The sequence below is a fragment of the Oryza brachyantha genome, chromosome 5 (assembly GCF_000231095.2).
Source record: "Oryza brachyantha chromosome 5, ObraRS2, whole genome shotgun sequence".
NCBI lineage: Eukaryota > Viridiplantae > Streptophyta > Magnoliopsida > Poales > Poaceae > Oryza > Oryza brachyantha.
This window is the reverse complement of record NC_023167.2, coordinates 8,393,699-8,413,286: the sequence shown is the minus strand read 5'-3', so window position 1 is coordinate 8,413,286 and position 19,588 is coordinate 8,393,699. Positions and strand designations below refer to the sequence as shown.

At 38.5% G+C, this 19,588-nt stretch overlaps 1 protein-coding gene across 20 annotated transcripts; it reads left to right on the top strand.

Moving 5' to 3' along the window:
• Positions 1–134: 134 nt before the first annotated feature.
• On the top strand, positions 135–19,576 carry LOC102712171 (putative callose synthase 8). Of its 20 annotated transcripts, XR_005811941.1 has the most exons (18): positions 135–239; positions 904–1,041; positions 1,476–1,545; positions 2,362–2,698; positions 3,907–3,961; positions 4,140–4,891; positions 5,187–5,239; positions 5,322–5,378; positions 5,550–5,631; positions 5,719–5,934; positions 6,044–6,132; positions 6,222–6,312; positions 6,386–6,466; positions 7,243–7,379; positions 13,403–13,522; positions 13,602–13,717; positions 13,797–13,863; positions 19,171–19,576. XR_005811941.1 is itself a non-coding variant. In XM_040524631.1 (7 exons), exons 2-6 carry the CDS (start codon positions 945–947, stop codon positions 2,648–2,650), a joined length of 381 nt encoding a protein of 126 aa, XP_040380565.1. In that variant the 5' UTR covers positions 135–239; positions 904–944; the 3' UTR covers positions 2,651–2,698; positions 2,769–3,806. The 20 variants fall into 20 exon arrangements, 6 of the variants coding, with proteins under 6 accessions (XP_040380565.1, XP_040380564.1, XP_040380562.1 ...); XR_005811940.1 differs by having other exon boundaries at positions 3,907–4,891; XR_001550332.1 differs by lacking the exons at positions 135–239; positions 904–1,041; positions 1,476–1,545; ... (1 more) ...; positions 3,907–3,961; positions 4,140–4,891 and having other exon boundaries at positions 4,904–5,239; positions 5,719–5,747; positions 5,844–5,924.
• The last annotated feature ends 12 nt before the right edge of the window (positions 19,577–19,588 follow it).

The following is a 19,588-nucleotide window of genomic DNA, read 5'->3' as shown; positions in this document are numbered from 1 at the left end:
GAATGGCTGTCCAGTCACTGCTGCTTCTTGGGAAGCCAGCCATATGAGGTCTTGCAACTTTTGTTAGTACTGTATTGCGAAACTACATGTCGTTGTAGTGTTAACCTCTTTTAAACCACCTGGTTGCATCAGGAAAACACCATAAAAAGCATCACTTCCTTTTGTAGGATTGGCTTCTTTGGTGGTGTTCAATTTAAGTCGATTTGGCATATATGTTGAAGGTTGTGAAAACTTTAAAGGTAACTGTAATGTCAATTGCTGACAGGCTGGGATAATTTGGTTTCCAATTTGTAATATATGCAACCATGCATGTTTAACTGACTTCAGGTCAGTAGTAATTATGGGCCATTGAAATGTCAGTAGTAATTATGGGCCATTGAAATCAACCAGGACATACTTTGCATAAAAGGTGGAATAATTGTCCATGGAACTTTATGCCCTCATTATACACTAAGAGATGTAATAACTGATGTCATAAAAACTTCTCTATGGTGTGGAATCTGTCTTCTGGTCGTTGTGTTTCACCATTACTAGGACACAACTGTTCTGTGTGGTCATTTGCTTACAGGTAATCACTGTCTGTTGCTGTGGTAGTAAATAATAGCTTATGTATTGAATACAACACAAGATGAAAAGAGTAAGGTTCATGCGACCTATAAGCAGTTGATTTATTTAGAGAGTAAACATTGTCAAAATTTTCATGTTGTTTTCATTTTTTTTGTTGGTTATTGGTTAGTGCTCCATTACTCTTGGTTGTAACAATAGCTACCATTGCTATCCTGTATTCCAGTTAGACCTTCTGACAATCACAGTTTTTCATAAGAAATCAATTGAAACCAACAATACTATTGCTGTATTATAGGTATATACTCATGAGTTTATTATACTGTTCACCCAATTCAGTTCATCGGTCCGCAAATTAGGGCGGCACATGGCGTCTGGACATGAAGATGGAATCATCATCCTGTCGGATCTGTCATCCAGTCGTTGTGTTTCAGCACTGCTGGGACACAACTGTTCTGTGTGGTAATGTGCTTACAGGTAATCACCGTCTGTTGCTGTGGTAGTAAATGATAGCTTTTGTATTGAATACAGCAAAACATGAGAAGAGTAAGGTTCATGGTAGGCATAAGCAGTTGATTTATTTTAAGAGTACACATTTTCAAAATTTTCATGTTGTTTTCAGTTTCTTTGTTGGTTATTGGTTAATGCTCCATTACTCATGGTTGTAAAAATAGGTAGCGTTGATATCCTGTATTCCAGTTAGACCTTTTGACAGTCACAGTGTTTCATAAGAAATCAATTGAAACCAACAATACTATTTCTATATTTAGTTTACATTAAATACACCGACGGAACTCATGTGGGGGACAAAAAAAGATACTGAGCCAGATCTTTTATAAGAAAAAGAAACAAAACGATAATTTTTACCATCATCAGGATTCTGTTAAGGTTTCTACCATTGTATGTTACAGGAATAGGCATATATATCTGTCAATATCCTGATCTGATCATCTACTACATCAAAATTGGGATCAATTATGGGTACGATTCAATCTAATTATATCCACCTTTTATTTTTCTGGTATATACCATTTTCATTTACGTAAGAACCTCACGTTCAGCTTATTTTCTTTTATTTTTTCACTAATCATGACAGCTTTGGTGCAACTATTTCCTTATATTTATTAGAGATAGAAATAGTTTTTCGTCATTTGCTTCTATTTTTTAAGGATGGTGTATTATTTCCTGTTTGATTTGCCATAATGAACTTTTTTGGATGGATGAGCACATTTATTTATCAATGATGATATAGAAAAAAAATCTTATATGATACTTTATTGGGTTTTACCTATAAATTTATTTTAAGCATGAGGATGAACTGTTGCAATGTAGTGGGATGTGCAGTTATTATAACCCTCAGAGTGTGCTTAGGAACAAACTTTCATTATCCTGAACTATCACGTAAAGTAGTGTTATTTTGTTTATCAGTTATCGCTGACGGGGCAATTTTTCATGTAGGAGGATGTAACCCTTCCTAATTATTTGGTCGATGTAATGGTTGTTTTACCCGACCGTCTAATTGTTGTCTGCTTCCTTGTGATTGTAAATTGATAAATATAGCGTGTTTTAGTGTTGAGAAGCTGTTGGCTCACACCAATTTATGCATGTTGGCTGGTGCATGTTTGTATTTGGGTCAATGATCTGGTCATCGTGTAATCTTCTTTTAGGTTCAGCGAGACATGTGAACTGTGTTATGGGAGTTCGAACATTTTGAAGGTTCACTTATTCTATTGTATTTTTTGTGGCCATTCTTATTGAAATAAGGTTCTGATTTCATGGTATCATATGTTATTGCAGTTATGGAGTTACCAGAACTGCAGCAAAATGGTTTTGCCTGGTGGACTTATCCCCTTATGCAGCCAGGTTATGGATGACTCAATATTTATTGTTATTACAATCCCTATAGGGGGTATGGGATTATTGAATGTCAAGGACCAGTCTAGCCTTTGCTTATTATTTGGCCTTACGCTACCTTCATTTTCATTAGCACTGGAAGAGGGCGGAGCTGGGGTTCAAGGTGTTGGAGCTGGAGGCGGTGGTCGAGAAGGAGAAGCGCCTTACCAGGATCCTCCACCGCTCGCTCTAGGGCCATGTCATCTGCCATTGCTGCCACTCCACGCTCTTTCCCACCAAGGTATCTCTTGATTTTATTAACCTCTCTTCATCTGAATTTTCTGCACATTTATCATGCCGTGTTTCGTCAGTTCTTTACAGTGTCAACTGCTATGCTTGAAAAGTGCTCTTTCGCAGCTTTCGGTGAAATTTTGAGCGGTTTCTGTTTTTGCTTTTTTTTTTTGTCTTTTCCATTGAGAGATTTTACTGTACTTGAGGAGGTATCGGTAAAACAGTGAAAACATGTCATATTTTTCAACGACAATAAAATCACTCTTTCATGTTTTAAGAACTTTGCAGTCCATCTCATTACTGGGACTGTTGAGTCTGAAGAAGTCCAATCCGCACCGGAGAAAACATGATTACAAGTGAAACATTCCACTACAGTCCAAGGAGGACATAAGATTTGGCACCTGATACTGATACTGTCCAGTTCATAAGATTTTGCAGTCCACCAGCATTGACAAAATAACAGCTAAATAGGATGATATCCACTAGCATTTTTTACGTTGGTTATTTCATGCATGTGCAAGTCCTGATATGTTTTTGTGGGGTAATATTAGAACTATTGTTGCTTAGTGAGTAAAGCTAGTCATCTCCCAATATGTTTTCATAGGGCTTGTTTGGGGGAGCTTTAAGATTCTGAGAAGCAGCTGGTGAGAAGTCAGCTTCTCAGAATCTGTAAAAGCTGGGTTTCCCAGCTTCTGAGTTCTAGTTCATTTTTTGAATTCTAACAACTTCAAGTTCTTGGAAGCCGAGTGTTGTTTAGGAGAGCTTCTGACTTTTAGAGATTTTGAAAGAAGCTGCAACTACCATAAGCTCCCCCAAATAGGCCCATAATCTCAAATGCAGAATTTGACTATGGATTTTTAATCATGATATACAATAAAAAAAATAATATGCCATATATGATGGAATACATGAAAAAGTAATTATATAATATTTTTTCTTCATGTATAAAATTGATTGTTTACTTTATTGTATGGTGCACTGCATATTCTAGAGAGAGAGAGAGAGGAGCATTTTTTTATGCAGAATTGATATTAACTCTGCAAGTTCTCAAGCTTACACTATCATAAATTTCCGCGTAGAAATATCTTATCATGAAATGGAAGGTTTTTTCATGTGCATTCACATCTCACATATTCATAGATTGAAGTGTATTTACATGAATATAATACTATGAATGTTCACTAGCTTTTGCTTAATCTTTCTTGGTATTGCATATAGCGTGCTCCAAGTGACACATCTCAACGGAAGTGGCTAGGAAAGACATTTTGTTGAGGTCAGATCATTTTGGCATATCTTTAGAAGCTTTGATAGGATGTGGACACTCCTTGTGCTTGGGCTTCAGCTCTGGTTCTTACATTAATAGTTATGGAGTGGGTTCTTTCATAATTAATCTTATTCTTCTTATTCTGATGGAACTTTTGGGCACATTTTTCTTGTTTGTTTTATTTCAGGTTCTTGGTGTGGCATGGATTAGAAAGTTCTGTTCAGTTAATTGATCCAATAATTTTCAGGAAGTGCTAAGTATTTTCATAACCAATGCAGTACTTCGAGTTATTCAGGGTTAACTTGGCTTTTGTTGTTTCTTATATACTGATCTACTTAGTCCCATAATATAAGGGATTATGTCAAAAATTGAGGAAGTAGCAAACGTACAAGTCATGTCACAGAAGTTGGGGGAATACAAAAGTTGGTAGGTGAGAAATAAAGTAGTACAAAAGTTGTAGGTGGGGAATAAATTAGTAAAAAATTGATAAATTACGAAGAAAGTACTGCCTCGGTATCACAAAATCTCTTATATTTTGGGACGGTGGGAGTAGCTATATTCATTTATTTCTTGTGCTCTATCTTCTCTTAGTAATATACTTATTTTGTGCAGTTGTTCTTGGTATTGCTTTCTCATGGAGAACCAAGCGAACGATGAGATTTAGTTAGAAGTTAAGATTTGTTGTAAAACGTTCAATTGTTGTGGTTCCAATGTTCTTCCCATTTTTTTACGCTAGTTCCCAAAATTACATATCTTGTTCAACTAGATGACCTAAAACTTTTCTAGGGATGTTCTGCTTGTCAAAATATGTGGTAGTTGTTGCATTGTACCTTACAAGCAATGTGATTGGGATGGCATTGTTTCTTGTTCCTGCTGTAAGCAGCTTTTTAGAGACATCTACTTGGAGAATTTGCAATATGTTAAGCCTGGTGGTGCCAGGTATGTCTAGCCCTTCTCAAAGTTGAAATGTGGAACATATGCTTATCGTGTCTTTCATTTGATATTAATTAAGTGGAATACACTGTGATTCATGTCAAGAAACCAGTTCAGTAGAATACATTGCCATGATATTTTACTTTCTAACACACTATCAGTTACTGAAAGTTCAAAAAAGAAACCTTATCCTTTTGCGAGCTTCTAGGTAGTTGTGTGCAATATATCAGTTGCCTTTCAATCTTTCATATATTGTGCATGGTGATATAGCAAAATGAAGTAACAATAATGATATGTGCAGCCTGAGTTATATGTTGGATGAGGAATGCAAGAAGACCAAGTACCTTTACTAAAGTAAAATATGTGTATTATCTTTCCTATACTTCATTTCAATATCTGATAAATGAGTTAAAAATATTCTTTCTATGCCTTACAGATATACAATATTTTGGACAATTCTCTTGTCAAGCAAAACTATAGCTACTACTTTGAGGTGCTCTCTCTCTCTCTCTCATGTGCGCGCATGCATGCCCGTCAAACTAAGTCAGATAGATGACCTCTAACCATTTTGTTTTATAATTAAACCTCCACCCGCTGACCATTGTTTTTGGAAATTTACTTCTTATTTTATAATTATACCACCTCATGACCATTGTTTATCCAGATTAAGCCTCTTGTGGAGCCCACAAGAGAAATTATGAAGGTCAATGTGAATAAATATGAGTGGCATGAATTATTTCCTCAAGGTGCATCCTATTCTCTTCATCCATTTGCCCTTAATTCAGTATGTTATTTGCAGCCCCAGCAATCATTCCTCTTTTTTTTTGCACCAGTCAAAAGCAACGCTGGAGCTATTCTTGCTGTATGGGCCCCTATAATTCTTATGAGGACTCTGTGAACCTGTATAAAATTTGCGTATGGATCAGAAATTATTTAATTATCTTTACAATTCCAACAGGTCTATTTTTATGGACACACAGATGTGGTGTTCTGTACCATCTTTGGTGGTATGTGTGGTATTATTCATCATCTTGGTGAGGTGAGATCAGGTGACATAAAAACTAGAATTTATTTTAGGAGTTTATACATTCTTCATTGTAATACTCATCTAGATTCTTGCAATGGGAATGGTGAGAAGTCGATTTTGTATCTTACCAGAAGTATTCAATACCTAACTTGTTCCGCATTCAACGATGACAAGGAAAAAAGGAATGTTGCCTAGTTTCTTGAAAAATAAAATATTTAAGGTGACAGTTGTCCATACCTTCTTTATTTGTTATGTTACATTTCTTCCTTATTGCTCTTTTCTCAAATGATGCTCAATTTCAAAATTTAGGTAAAGTTGAAAGACATGATCCGACAAATTTTGCTCTTGTTTGGAACCAGATAATAAATAGCTTCCACTCAGAGGATCTAATAAGTAATAGGTAAGGCCTGATCTTTATACTGCAACTTAAACCTCATACTCTTTGTTAATTGTTTTTGTTGATTCTGAGAGAGATGGACTTGATGACAACGCCCATGTCACTAGAGGATAAGTCTGGTTCTATTCGTTGGCCCATGTTTTTACTCGCCAAAAAGGTATGCTGGCATCTAGCATATTCTATTCGTTGGCCCATATTCTATTTGTTGCACTAGCAATATACTCACCTTTTTTGAGATGCCACATAAGTTTGTCTTGTTCCAATACACTATGGGCATGTGGCAGAAGTTTTGTGTATTTGATAGTGAATCATAAAAGACATACATCTTCAAATATAATGTAGTTTCGCACACAAGCTGCTAAGACTTTTTTATCCTATATTTTTTTTGTGTAAATACTTGAAAATTGTATTTCAGCTTAGCAAAAAAACTTAAGGATAATGCAAATATTGGATTTATTTTATAGTTAGTCACAAGCACTAGCTACTTATTATTTATCACTAATGAGTTAGCACTAGCCACTAATGTATTGTATCATCAATCACAACCATGTTGGACATAATTATTTTATCATTAGCTTTTATTCAGAAACTATTCAAAGTATTTACTAATTTCTCCCTAGCATATATGTCCTGGACTATTTATTGTTATATGTCTGTGTATCAAATCTACTAAAAGAACATATCATCTTATGCTTGTTTCCAATGGCAGTTTTAAGAAGCGGTGGATATGGTAACCAATTTTACTAGAAAATGTGTGCAACTCTTTAGGAAAATTAAGAAGGATAATTACATGCTTTGTGCAATAAATGATTTCTATGAATTGACAAAAAGTATTTTGAATTTTTTGGTTATTTGTGAGGTAGAGAAGAGGTAATCATTTTACTTCGTCATCGCATGCACTATTACATTTTTCTTGTTTCAATGTTTTTGCAGTGCATGTCTCGATGAATGTTATTACGATGTTCTACAGATTTATTCAATAAATAGCTACCATCTATACTTAAATCGAGAAGAGTATTCAGAATGCAAGTCTATTGGTTGACAAATTTGACCGATTGGCACAGCTTCTGGTAACCACTTCACTAGTATTATTGTCATACTTCTCTCTTTTCCTTTTTGTAGTTTCGATCACTGTTTAATTACAGTGACCTGTTGATATTCTTATCTATTTTCTGGTTTTCCAAATTTAGAGTATTTTACCATTGCATCTTGTCAAACCTTTAGCTAGGGGTAGGGTTTCAATAGGCACAAACAACAATAAAACCAGACGAGTTCTAGGCTTTTGTCAGTCAGGTCAATCTTCTATAGATTTTCTTGTCGTATCAAAATTTTGGAAACTTATACTTTACAAGTTGAGTTTTGGATGTGAATTAGATGCAAGTTGTTACAACCCATACTGTCTTGGCCCATATTTATGGCTATATATACTACACAGTCTAATGACTGATTACTTCCCTAATCCCAAGGTTAGTAATGTGGTATCAGAGCAGATTTATGGTAAGGGTTAATCCAACCCCTAATCCCGCCTCATTTCTTTCCTCTTTTTTGGCCTACCATCTTCAAGCCAATCTTTGGTCATGACGGCGACCGATCAAGCCTCCATCATAGCCACGATCCAGGCTGCTGTCGCGGCCACGATCCAGGCTACGTCGCAGCGCCGACCACGATCTAGGCCGCGGTTGCAGCCCTTGTTTTGGCCATCTGCAGCTGCTGCCATCGGAGATCCATCTCGTGTTCTCTGTCTTTTGCCCAAGAGCACGTTCCTGTCTTCCTGCACCTGCTGAATTCTGTTGTAGCTGATACACGGTGGTATGTGCTAAATTCTGTTGTAGCTAATACACTGGTATTTTTCCTGTCCTATTCTTGGTCCTGTTGTTACTGATAATTCTTGTTCCTTGCAATTGCAACATGTCACAGTCTAATGCGATTCTAGTCAGTGTCATTCTTGATGGTCAGAACTATAGAGAATGGGCCTTCTGTTTAGAAACTGCATTGAGATGTTATGGTCTTGCTTTTCATCGGACTGATGGTCCACTACGCCCACTGCAAACAAAGTAATTCTGTTGATATTAAAATCAATGATGGGAATGTGATGGCTGCCATTGTCAATAACAACAAGCAATCCATGATTATGAGTCTTTCTTCCCATAAGACAGCTAAAGCCATGTGGTCCTGTTTAAGTGAGCGCTATGTTCAGGACAATGGTTCTCTTCTTCATACTCATGTAGAAAATACACTCAAAAAACAATCCATGATATGACCATTGATGACTGACGAGTATTATTTTGCCTTTGAACGTTTGATAGGACTTTTGCTCTCTATGGTGCCTCAACATACAACAAATGAGTCTCTTATATGGCCTCAAGCAAGCTCACCAAGCATGGTTCGAGCGCTTTGTTTCTATCATCAAGGCTGCTGGTTTTTCACCCACTGATCATGATCCTGCCTTGTTTATTCATGTGTTCTTCACGTGGCCAGTCGTACTTTGCTCCTCTTATATGTTGATGGCATGCTGATTATAGGAGATGATGAAGAGCATATTTCTCTTGTGAAAGAACTTGGTGACCAATTCCAAATGTCAGACTTAGGCCCTCTTAGTTATTTCTTGGGCATTGAGGTTACACATTTGGCAAAGGGTTATTTCTTCTAGTATCATTGATAATCAGAAAGTTGTGATGGATCTCTCTCGATATTACCATATTGTAGGAACTCTTGTCTATCTCACTATCATAAGGCCGGACCTTGCTCATGTCGTTCATATTTTAAGTCATTTTGTCATTGGTCATTAGTTCGTTATGGTCATCTCCTTATGCTGAGGTATTTAAGGGCTGCTGAGGTATTTAAGGGGTATACCTTCTGGAGCCTTGTTTTATGCTCGAAGCAATTCCCTTAAGCTCCATGGTTACTCAGATGTCACTTGGGCAAGTGATCCTACAGAACGGGGCTTTTTTTTTGACTGGAAGTACTACCAAGACTTTGCCTAGTAGTGTATTTTTATTTATTTATATATTGACAAAGTGACAAATTACGGCAAGTTCCTCTCCCTTGTATATGGAAGGCCAAAGAAGCAAATTGCTATATCAAGAACTACTACAAGGGCCGAACTTCGAGCACTTCTCTCTCTGCCACGGCTGAGATTATATGGTTTCGTTGGTTATTGGTTGATTTTAGTATGACTTGTGACTCCCCTACACCTCTCCTCTATGTGATAGTATTGACACTATTCAAATTGTCAATAAACCCGTGAAGCATGGCCTCATGAAGCATATTGGTGTTGATGTTTCGTTTATGCCCTCTTAGTTATTTCTTCGGCATTGAGGTTACACATTCGTCAAACGGTTATCTTTCTCAGTCCAAATATATTGATCTTATTGATCGTTCTGTTATCATTGATAATCGAATAATTGCAACGCCTATGGAACTCCATTTGCAGCTTCCTCCTGATGATGGTACACCTCTTGAGGATCCCTCTCGATATCGCCATATTGTGGGAACTCTTGTTTATCTCATTGTCACAAGGCGTGACCTTGCACATGTCGTTCATATTTCAAGTTAGTTTGGCTTTGGTCCTACCTCAGTTCGTTACGGTCATCTCCTTCATGTGTTGAGGTATTTAAGGGGTACATCTTCTCGAGGGTTGTTTTATGCTCGAAGTAGTTGCCCTAAGCTCCATGCTTACTTTGATGCCACTTGGGCAAGTGATCCTATAGAACGTGGTTGTCATATTTTTTTTACTGGAAGTACTACCATGATTTTGCCCAGTAGTGTATTTTCATTTATTTATATATTGACAAAGTAACAAATTATAGGAGGTTGCTCTCCCTTTACATGGAAGGCTAAGAAGCAAACTGCTATATCAAGATCTACTATAGCAGCCGAACTTCGAGCACTTGTCTCTCTGCCACAACTAAGATTATATGGCTTCGTTGGTTATTGGGTGATTTTGGTATGACTTGTGACTCCCCTACACCTCTTTGATGTGATAGTACTAGCGCTATACAAATTGTCAATAAACATGTGAAGCATGGCCTCATGAAGCATATTGGTGTTGATGTCTCATTTATGTCGTCTTAGTTATTTCTTGGGCATTGAGGTTACACATTCGTCAAAGGGTTATTAGCTTTCTCACTCCAAATATATTAGAGATATTATTAATCGTTCTGGTATCATTGATAATCGAACAATTACAATATCTATGGAACTCCATTTGCAGTTGCATCCTGATGATGGTACACCTCTTGAGGATCCCTCTCGATATGGCCTCCAATGACGTTCATATTTTAAGTCACATTGTCAATGGTCCTACCTCAGTTTGTTACGGTCATCTCCTTCGTGTGTTAAGGTATTTGGTGTACATTTTCTCGAGGATTGTTTTATGCTCGAAGCAGTTCCCGTAAGCTCCATGCTTACTCAGATGCCACTTGGGCAAGTTGCCCTATAGAATTTGGCTATCATATTATTCTTGGTTCCTCTCCCTTTACATGGAAGGCCAAGAAGCAAACTGCTATATCAAGATCTACTACAGGGGTCGAACTTCAACCACCTGTCTCTGTCACAACTAAGATTATATGACTTGATTGGTTATTGGTTGATTTTGGTATGACTTGTGACTCCCCTACACCTCTTCTATGTGATAGTGTTGGTGTTATACAAATTGTCAATAAACCCTCTTAGTTATTTCTTGGGCATTGAGGTTACACATTCGGCAAAAGGTTCTTATCTTTCTTAGTTGAAATATATTTGGGATCTTATTGATCGTTCTGGTATTGTTGACAATCGAACAATTGCAACGCCTATGGAACTCCATTTGTAGCTTTGTCTGATGATGGTACACCTCTTGAGGATCCCTCTAGGTCTTGTCTATCTCATTGCAACAAGGCATGACCATGCACATGTCGTTCATATTTTAAGTCAATTTGTCATTGGTCCTACCTTAGTCTATTACTGTCATCTCCTTTGTGTGCTGAGGACCTGAGGTAGTTAAGGGGTACACCTTCTCAAGTGATCCTAAAGAACGTGGCTATTGTTTTTTTTTTTGACTGGAAGTACTACTAGGACTTTGCCTAGTAGTGTATTTTTATTTATTTATATATTGATAAAGTAATAAATTACATGAGGTTCCTCTCCCTTTACATGGAAGGCCAAAAAGCAAACTTCTATATCAAAATCTACTACAGGGCAGAACTTCAAGCACTTGTCTCTCTGCCACAACTGAGATTATATGGCTTCATTGGTTATTGGCTAATTTTGTTATGACCTGTGACTCCCCTACACCTCTTCTATGTGATAGTACCGTGACTATTCAAATTGTCAATAAACCCGTGAAGCATATCCTCACGAAGCATATTGATGTTGATGTCTCGTTTAGGCCTTAGTTATTTCTTGGGCATTGAGGTTACACATTCGGCACAGGGTTATTATCTTTCTCAGTATAAATATATTCGTTCTGGTATCATTGATAATCGGACAATTGCAATGCCAATGTAACTCCATTTGCAGCTTCGTCCTGATGATTGTACACTTCTTGAGGATCCCTCTTGATATCGCCATATTGTGGGAAGTCTTGTCTATCTCACTGTCACAAGGCCTCACCTTGCTCATGTCGTTCATGTTTTAAGTCAATTTGTCAGTTCATTACGTTCATCTCCTTCGTGTGTTGAGGTATTTAAAGGGTACACCTTCTCGAGGCTTGTTTTATGCTCGAAGGACTTCCCCTAAGCTCCATGCTTACTAACATGCCACTTGGGCAAGTGATCCTACAGAGCGTGGCTATCGTATTATTCTTGGTTCCTCTCCCCTTACATGGAAGACCAAGAACCAAACTGCTATATCAAGATCTAGTACAGAAGCCGAACTTCGAGCACTTGCCTCTCTACGACAGCTGAGATTATATGGCTTCATTGGTTATTGGCTGATTTTGGTATAACGTGTGACTCCCCTACACCTCTTCTATGTGATAGTATCGATGCTATACAAATTGCCAATGAACCCGTGAAGCATGGCCTCACGAAGCATATTGGTGTTGATGTCTCGTTTACCCGCTCTCATTGTCATCAAAAAATAATGGCTCTCCTATATGTGCCATCAAGATCAGAAGTTGCGGATTTCTTCACTTCAGAACTGCCTTAAGTTTGAAGGGGCTGTCACAGTCCAGATTCTCTTGGCCCATATTGGCCCATAATTATGGCTATATGTAGTACACGGTCTAATGACTACTTACTTTCCTAATCCCAAGGTTAGTAACACGTCACATAACAATAAGCATGTTATACAGATGAATGTGGTTTGAAGTGAATCTAGGCCAGGCACCAAAACCCAAACTAGTTGTTTCTTCAGGATTTTTACTATTATTCCTTTTCTTCTTCTTCCTCTTTTCTGAACCTTAACCCCTGAGCAAAGGAAACAATGGCGGTGGCTGGAGCAATAGAATTAATCATCAGGAATGGTGATGTGTATTACTCCCTCTGTATTTTAATAGATAATGTTGTTGACTTTTTGGTACATGTTTGACTATTTAACTTGTTCAAAAATTTTGTAAAAATATGTGAAAACATAAGTGATAGTTAACATACATTTAGTAATAAATCCAATCAACAAATTAATAATAATTACATAGGTTTTTTTGAATGAGATAAATGCTCAAACGTATACCAAAAAGTCAACGACTTCATGTATACTTCCCTGGAGTTCAGGGAACAGATAGTTACTACCCTGGAGTTCAGGGAATACAGAAATATGTAACCATAGTTGTACTATAAAGTGAGAAGGTATAGAGTGCAATGCTATATGATGATATGTCAAATAAGTAAGGAGGGGATGCAACAACTTATAGCAAAAAATAATTTAGACTAGATAATTATCTTACGTTATGATTTAGCAAATAGAAATTTTGTGTTCTTTAGATCTAAGTTTTGTTAAATTTAAATATCTTTTCGACCTTTCTAATTTATTAGTATGACAATACATTTTTTTGATGAGAATACATTTTTTCATTATAATGTGTATTTCCATTGACATTCTTTATTTTGAGAACTTATGAATTAATCTCTCCAAGTTCTTAGACTAGTGTGCTTACTTGAAATTATTTACATAGGAAATATACCGTATAAAGCTACCTGACCCACCCTATATTGGAGAAGTGAAACCTCAAAATCAAAATCATGCTATTATATTCACCCATGGAGAAGCTCTACAAACAATTCATATGAACCAGGTAACAAGTTGACATTTTTCTCTCTTTTTTCTTTCTGATAAAGACTTTGTGCTCATAAAAGATTTTATCACGCTATCAGGACAACTATTTGGAACAAGCTTACAATATGAGAAACATCCTTCAAGAATTTGTTAGGCATCCTAGGGGCAAAGCTCCAACTATCCTTGGGATTAGAGAGCATATCTTCACTAGAAGGTTTGTAATTTTCAACATATTTTTCAAACTTGTTCTATTTTTATATTTGAACTGTATTTTATGTGTTTGTGTAGTGCAGGATTCATGTCATATGAAAAAACAAGCTTTGTTACAATTGGACAAAGATTTCTTGCTGACCCCCTTAGGTGAAAATATCCTCTTTGTTCTCGATCTAAACAGTTTTTGCAGTGATGGCACAAACTAACTTTTTATATTTGAGTTTCTGATTTGTCATACAGCTTATGGTACATGTGTTAGTGAGTTAGATATTTAGTTCCTTCTACAGGAGAAGTATTCATACTTCAATAGAACTTCTACATAAGAGGGCTTTTTATCTTTTTTTCAACAATTAGCCAGAACCTCTAGCATTCAATAAAGCAGAGCACCCAAGATGGTCCTAGGATGTGGGACACTGGAAATGTTAAACTGCCTCCCTATTACAAGCCCATTGGTTCCTACAGGGCATAATTTATACAAGCAATATTTAAAAGGTCACTCCCATGGCTGCATGGTGCGGTTTCACTACGACCATCCAAACATTTTTGATCGGATGTTTCATTTGACAAGAGGTGGCATAAGCAAAGTGTCGAAAACTATTAACTTAAGTGTGGATTTGTTTGCTGGTAAGCTGAACCTTTTCTTCTGTTAAAATTGAAATTTTACCATTAAATTGAAATGCAGTTGCAGCTTTAACCTTTTCTTCTATTCATAACATGGTATCAGAGCAAGTTAGACTTCTCATCTCCTAATTTTTCTCCACGATTTCTCTTTGCATGATCTTCATCAAGGATGATCGTGCTTCTTCATCTTAAAGCCACGATGTTCCTATTGATCTAGCATGATGTTGTCAAGATTCTAATCAATTTCTGGTCGTCGTGAGTTGTTGATTTCAGCAAAGATTGTCATTGGTCGTCGTCGCCCAACCTGGTTTGCGGGCCTCCGGCTGTCAACCGCTGTCACCCCTGGTCATGGGCCGCGGGCCGTCGTTGCACCTGGTCACAAAACGTCGGCCGGCATCACCTCTCGTCGCTAGTAGTTGTCGCCTCCAGTCGTGGGCCACCGTCACCTCTCCTCTCGTGGTCGTGGCTGCTGGCCACCGTCACCTGGGTCGCCATCCTCTCAGGCGTCGCTCGGTGACTTATTTCCCTGATCCAGATCTAGATCGTGAGGTATAAAAAATAAAAAAAGGTAAGAAAAAAATCTTCTCAGCCTCTACTAGTGATGTGCTCTGCTCGCACTCAGTGGCTCTAATTTTTGGGTTGAGGCATTAAAAAAATCTTGCTACCGTACTTGTTCCTCGATTTCAGCTTTATTCGGCACTGTATTTGTTCCTCGTTGCCTAGTTCTTTTTAATGGTGTCAACTACAATCACTGGGCTTAGCACATGCGTGGTCAACGTCTTTCGGATGTTTTATCTGGTGAGCTACCTTGTCCTCCTTGCCCTATTGCTCAAACTATGCCTTCACTTGCAAGTTGGGCTATTGATGACGCCAGAGCAAACGCTCAAGAGCAGTTTGATGAGGACATGGAAAATTATCATAATCAGTTTGCTTTATACAAGGGTTGGTTGGATGAGGATGCTCGAGCTTCTGCTATTCTTGTAGCTAGTATGGAGGTTCATCTTACTGGTGAGGTGGTTACTCTTCACGTCATGTGAACACACCTATGTGCTCGTTATGATCCTATTGGAGATGCCTTTTATCTTGCTATGGTGCATCAGGAGCAATCTATGCAGCATGGGAATAGTATAGTGGATGAGTTATACACAGTTATCCTCTATTTGGCGTTAGCTTGATTCTTTGGGACAAGATATTTGTCATATATGTCGGTGTTGTCAGCGTTAGCGTTCTCACATGGATCTTCGTCAGATCTACGATTTTCTCACATGTCTTTGAACGAAGTATGAGTCCACTCATGCCTAGTTACTTGCTCGGCACCTGCGTGTTACTATCATGGAAGCTCTTATGGAGATTCGTTGAGGAGATTCATTTTCGAGAGGCGGGTTTTCTGCCACTTCCTTCTTTGGTGTTAGTTGGTCGGACTGTGGCTTCTTCAGCTTCTTCCACATCGGTTGTTCGTTCTACAGTTTCTTCCTCTTCTTCATCGGCGCGTCCTACCACCACAGTTGTGCCATCTGCGAGGAGTCACCTTCACTGCACCTATTGTGATAAAAGATGGACATGTGGGGTCATTTTGCTTTAGGAAGGAGGATTTACGCCGTGGTAGTTCTTCGAAGGGTGCGGGTGGTTCTTCTCAGAAGAGTACTGGAGGTTTAAATTCATAGGAAATTCTTATGTTACTTCATCGCCTTACTGCTTCTGCTACGACAAGTTCTGTTGGCTCTACCTTCAGCTGGTTCTGTTGTTCCTGGTTCTCCATCTTTCACTGAGGGATCATCTTCTGCTTCAGGTATTATTCCATGGATTCTAGATTCTTGTGGTTCCTTCCATATAACTCATGATAGATCTAGTCTTTCATCTCTATGTTCTCCTTTAGTTCCTACTACTGTTCATACTACCGATGGCACTCCTTGGAGTTATTGGTCATGGGACTCTTTCTACTTCTTCCTTTAGTGTCCCTGTTGTATCTTACGTTCCCAAATTGACCATGCAACTCATGTCAGCTAGCCAACTTACGGATCATGGTTGTGTAATTCTTGATTCTGACTCTTGTTCCGTCTAGGATCGTTGCACCGGTCTCCTGGTTGGTACTGGCCCTCGCTGTCATGATTCTCAGCGCCTTTGGGATCTTTACTAGCTTTGTCTTCCGCTGCGTCTGCTAGTCTTCTTGCTTGTACTGCTTCATCTACCGTGTCTTTTGCTTAGTGGCATCATCGGTTGCGACATCTTTGTGGTTCTTGTTTGTCACCTTTAGTTCGTCATGGTCTTCTAGGGTCTGTGTTAGGGTGTTAGGTGTGATGTCTCTTTATATCAATGTCAAGGTTGTAAGTTTGGAAAGCAAATACAACTTCCCTATCATTCTAGCGAGTTCGTATCTAAGTGTCCTTTTGATCTTGTTCATTCTGATGTGTGGGGATCAGTTCCTTTTGTTTCCGAAGGAGGCCATCGCTATAATATCATATTTATAGATGGTTTTTCTCGTCATACTTGTATTTACTTCATGACTCGTCGCTCCAAAGTTTTGGCTATTTATAAGTCTTTTTCTCGCATGGTTCGTACTCACTTTGATACTCCCATCCATGTGTTTCTTGTTAATTCTGCCGGTGAGTACCTTTCTAGATAGTTGTGTTGTTTTCTTTCCGAGCAAGGTACTCTTTCTCAATTTTCTTATCTGGGTCCTCATGCTTGGAATAGTGTAGAGGAACATAAGCATCGTTATCTTCTTGAGACTGCTCGTACTCTAATGATTGCTTCTTCTGTTCCTCCCCACTTTTGGGTTGAGGCTATTTCCACTGCAAATTACTTGACCAACATTCAACCTTCTTTTGCTCTACAAGGTGGGATTGCTATTGAGCATCTTTGTGGTCAGCCTCCTAATTATTCTAATCTGCGTCTTTTTGGTTGTGCTTGCTATGTGCTTCTTGCACCACGTGAGCGCACAAAATTGACGGCTCAGTCTGTTGAGTACGTTTTTCTAGGGTTTAGTGCTGAACATAAGAGTTATCATTGTTGGGATCCTATAGGTCGGTGGATGCGGATTTCTCAGGTGTCACTTTTTGATGAGTCTTGTCCTTTCTTTTCGCGTCCCAACTCCACATCCTCTCACAATGACTCTCTTATGTTCCTTACTTTTCATGGTGCTCCTGTTCATGCTAGCATCCCTCTTCCTGTATCATCCTCTTGGCTGGAACCTTCCTCTGAGAATTCTCCACTTTCTTTTGAGAATTCTGCATCTTCTTATGTGCCTCCTCTTACTCAGGTTTATATTCGTAAACCTCGTGTCCAGGAGCCTTCTGTAGCTGCTTCTCCTGTTACTCCTCCTTGATATAATCTTTGTGACCTTTTAGTTACGATTCGTCTAGAGGATCGCTATTGTTATGTTGCTCTAGTTCTTGAAGAGCCTAGTTCTTATCGTGATGTTGTTGTCCATCCGAAATGGCAATATGCAATGGTAGAAGAGCTTGCTGCACTTGAGTGTGCTGGTACTTGGGACCTTGTTCCATTACCTTCTTATGCTCGTCCCATCACTTGTAAGTGGATCTTTAAGGTCAAGACTTGCTCCAATGGAACACTTGAATGCTTAAGGCTCGTCTTGTAGCGCGTGGTTTCCAACAAGATGACTATGATGTGATTTTTGCTCTTGTGGCTCACATGACTACTGTTCGAACACCTCTTGCAATAGCTTCTGCTCGTCATTGGGATATATCACAACTTGATGTCAAGAATGCTTTTCTCAATGGGGAATTGCATGAAGAGGTTTACATGCAGCCACCTCAACGCTATTCAGCTCCTGAGAGTATGGTTTGTCGTCTTCGACGCTCTCTTTATGGTCTCAAGCAGGCTCCTCGTGCTTGGTTTCAACGGTTTTCCTCCGTATTCACGGAAGTTGGTTTCTCAGCTAGTATTCATGATCCTACACTCTTTGTTCATACTTCACCCCGCAGTCGCACAATTCCACCTCTCTATGTGGATGATATGCTAATCACGGGTGAAGATGCTGAGTTTATTACTTTTGTTAAAGCACGCCTCAGTGATATGTCTGATCTTGGTTCTCTTCATTATTTTCTTGGCATTGAGATTTCCTCTACTGCTGAGCGATTCCATCTCTCTCAAGCCAAGTATATTCAGGGCTTCTCTCAGTTATCAACACAGTTGAAACTCCCATGGAGCTTAATCTTCATCTTTCTGCCACTAATGGTGAACCGTTAGCTGATCCCACTCGCTATTGTCATATTGTAGGGAGTCTTGTTTATCTTGGTGTCACTTGTCCTGATATTTCATACTCTGTGCACATTATGAGCCAATTTGTTTCTACCCCCACACAAATTCACTATAGTATCTTCTTCATGTCCTCTGTTATCTTTGTGGGACTATCTCGCGTTGTCTTTTTCTTTCCTCGCTCCACATCTTCACATTATGGCTACGATGGTTACTTGAGGATTTTGGTGTTTCTGTGACTTCACCGACTTCTTTATTGTCGGACAGTACTGGTGCTATTAGTATTGCTCGTGATCCTGTAAAACATGAGCTTACTAAGCATATTGGTGTGGATGCCTCGTATACTCGCACATAGGTACAGGATCAGGTGGTTGCTCTTCAGTGGGTGCGTATCTATATTTGGGCATTTGCCCTCAAATGAATATGAGTTCTATTCATAACAAAATAAGCTATTTTTTTTAGAAAATGGAAGCTTTATTGAACTCAATTAATTATAAACTGAGTGCACCCCTACCATCTGCATAACTATATTGATATTGATAATCATGATCTCAGTCTACTATAACCATTGAGATCACTGAATCTAATTGTTTCCATTGGTCCATGTGTTTGCAGATATCAGTTGTAGGCGTTTATGTTTTCCTCTATGGGCTATTGTATTTGGTTCTTAGCGGCCTGCGGAAGGCTTTGTTAGTTGAAGCTCAGACTCAGAATATGAAGTCCTTAGAAACTGCATTGGTATCTTAGTCTTTTCTCCAGCTAGGTCTGCTTACAGGATTACCTATGGTGGTGGAGATCGGTCTGGAAAAAGGTTTTCGAGTAGCTTTGAGTGATTTTATCCTCATGCAACTGCAGTTGGCTTTAGTTTTCTTCACATTCTCTTGGAACAAAAAGCTCACTATTATGGATGTACTATTCTTCATGGTGGTGCAAAATACCGACCAACTATAAATTACTCAAAACTATTATGTAAATTTGTCGCTTTTCATGCAAGCTTTACTGGAAACTATAAATTATATTCCCGAGGTCATTT

Coding starts and splice junctions, on each gene's coding strand:
- LOC102712171 (XM_040524628.1), top strand. CDS start 945: ATGAAGATGGAATCATCATCCTGTCGGATCTGTCATCCAGTCGTTGTG. Junction 1,042..1,475: donor GTGTGGTAATGTGCTTACAG/GTAATCACCGTC, acceptor TGTATGTTACAG/GAATAGGCATATATATCTGT. Junction 2,699..2,976: donor CCACGCTCTTTCCCACCAAG/GTATCTCTTGAT, acceptor AGAACTTTGCAG/TCCATCTCATTACTGGGACT.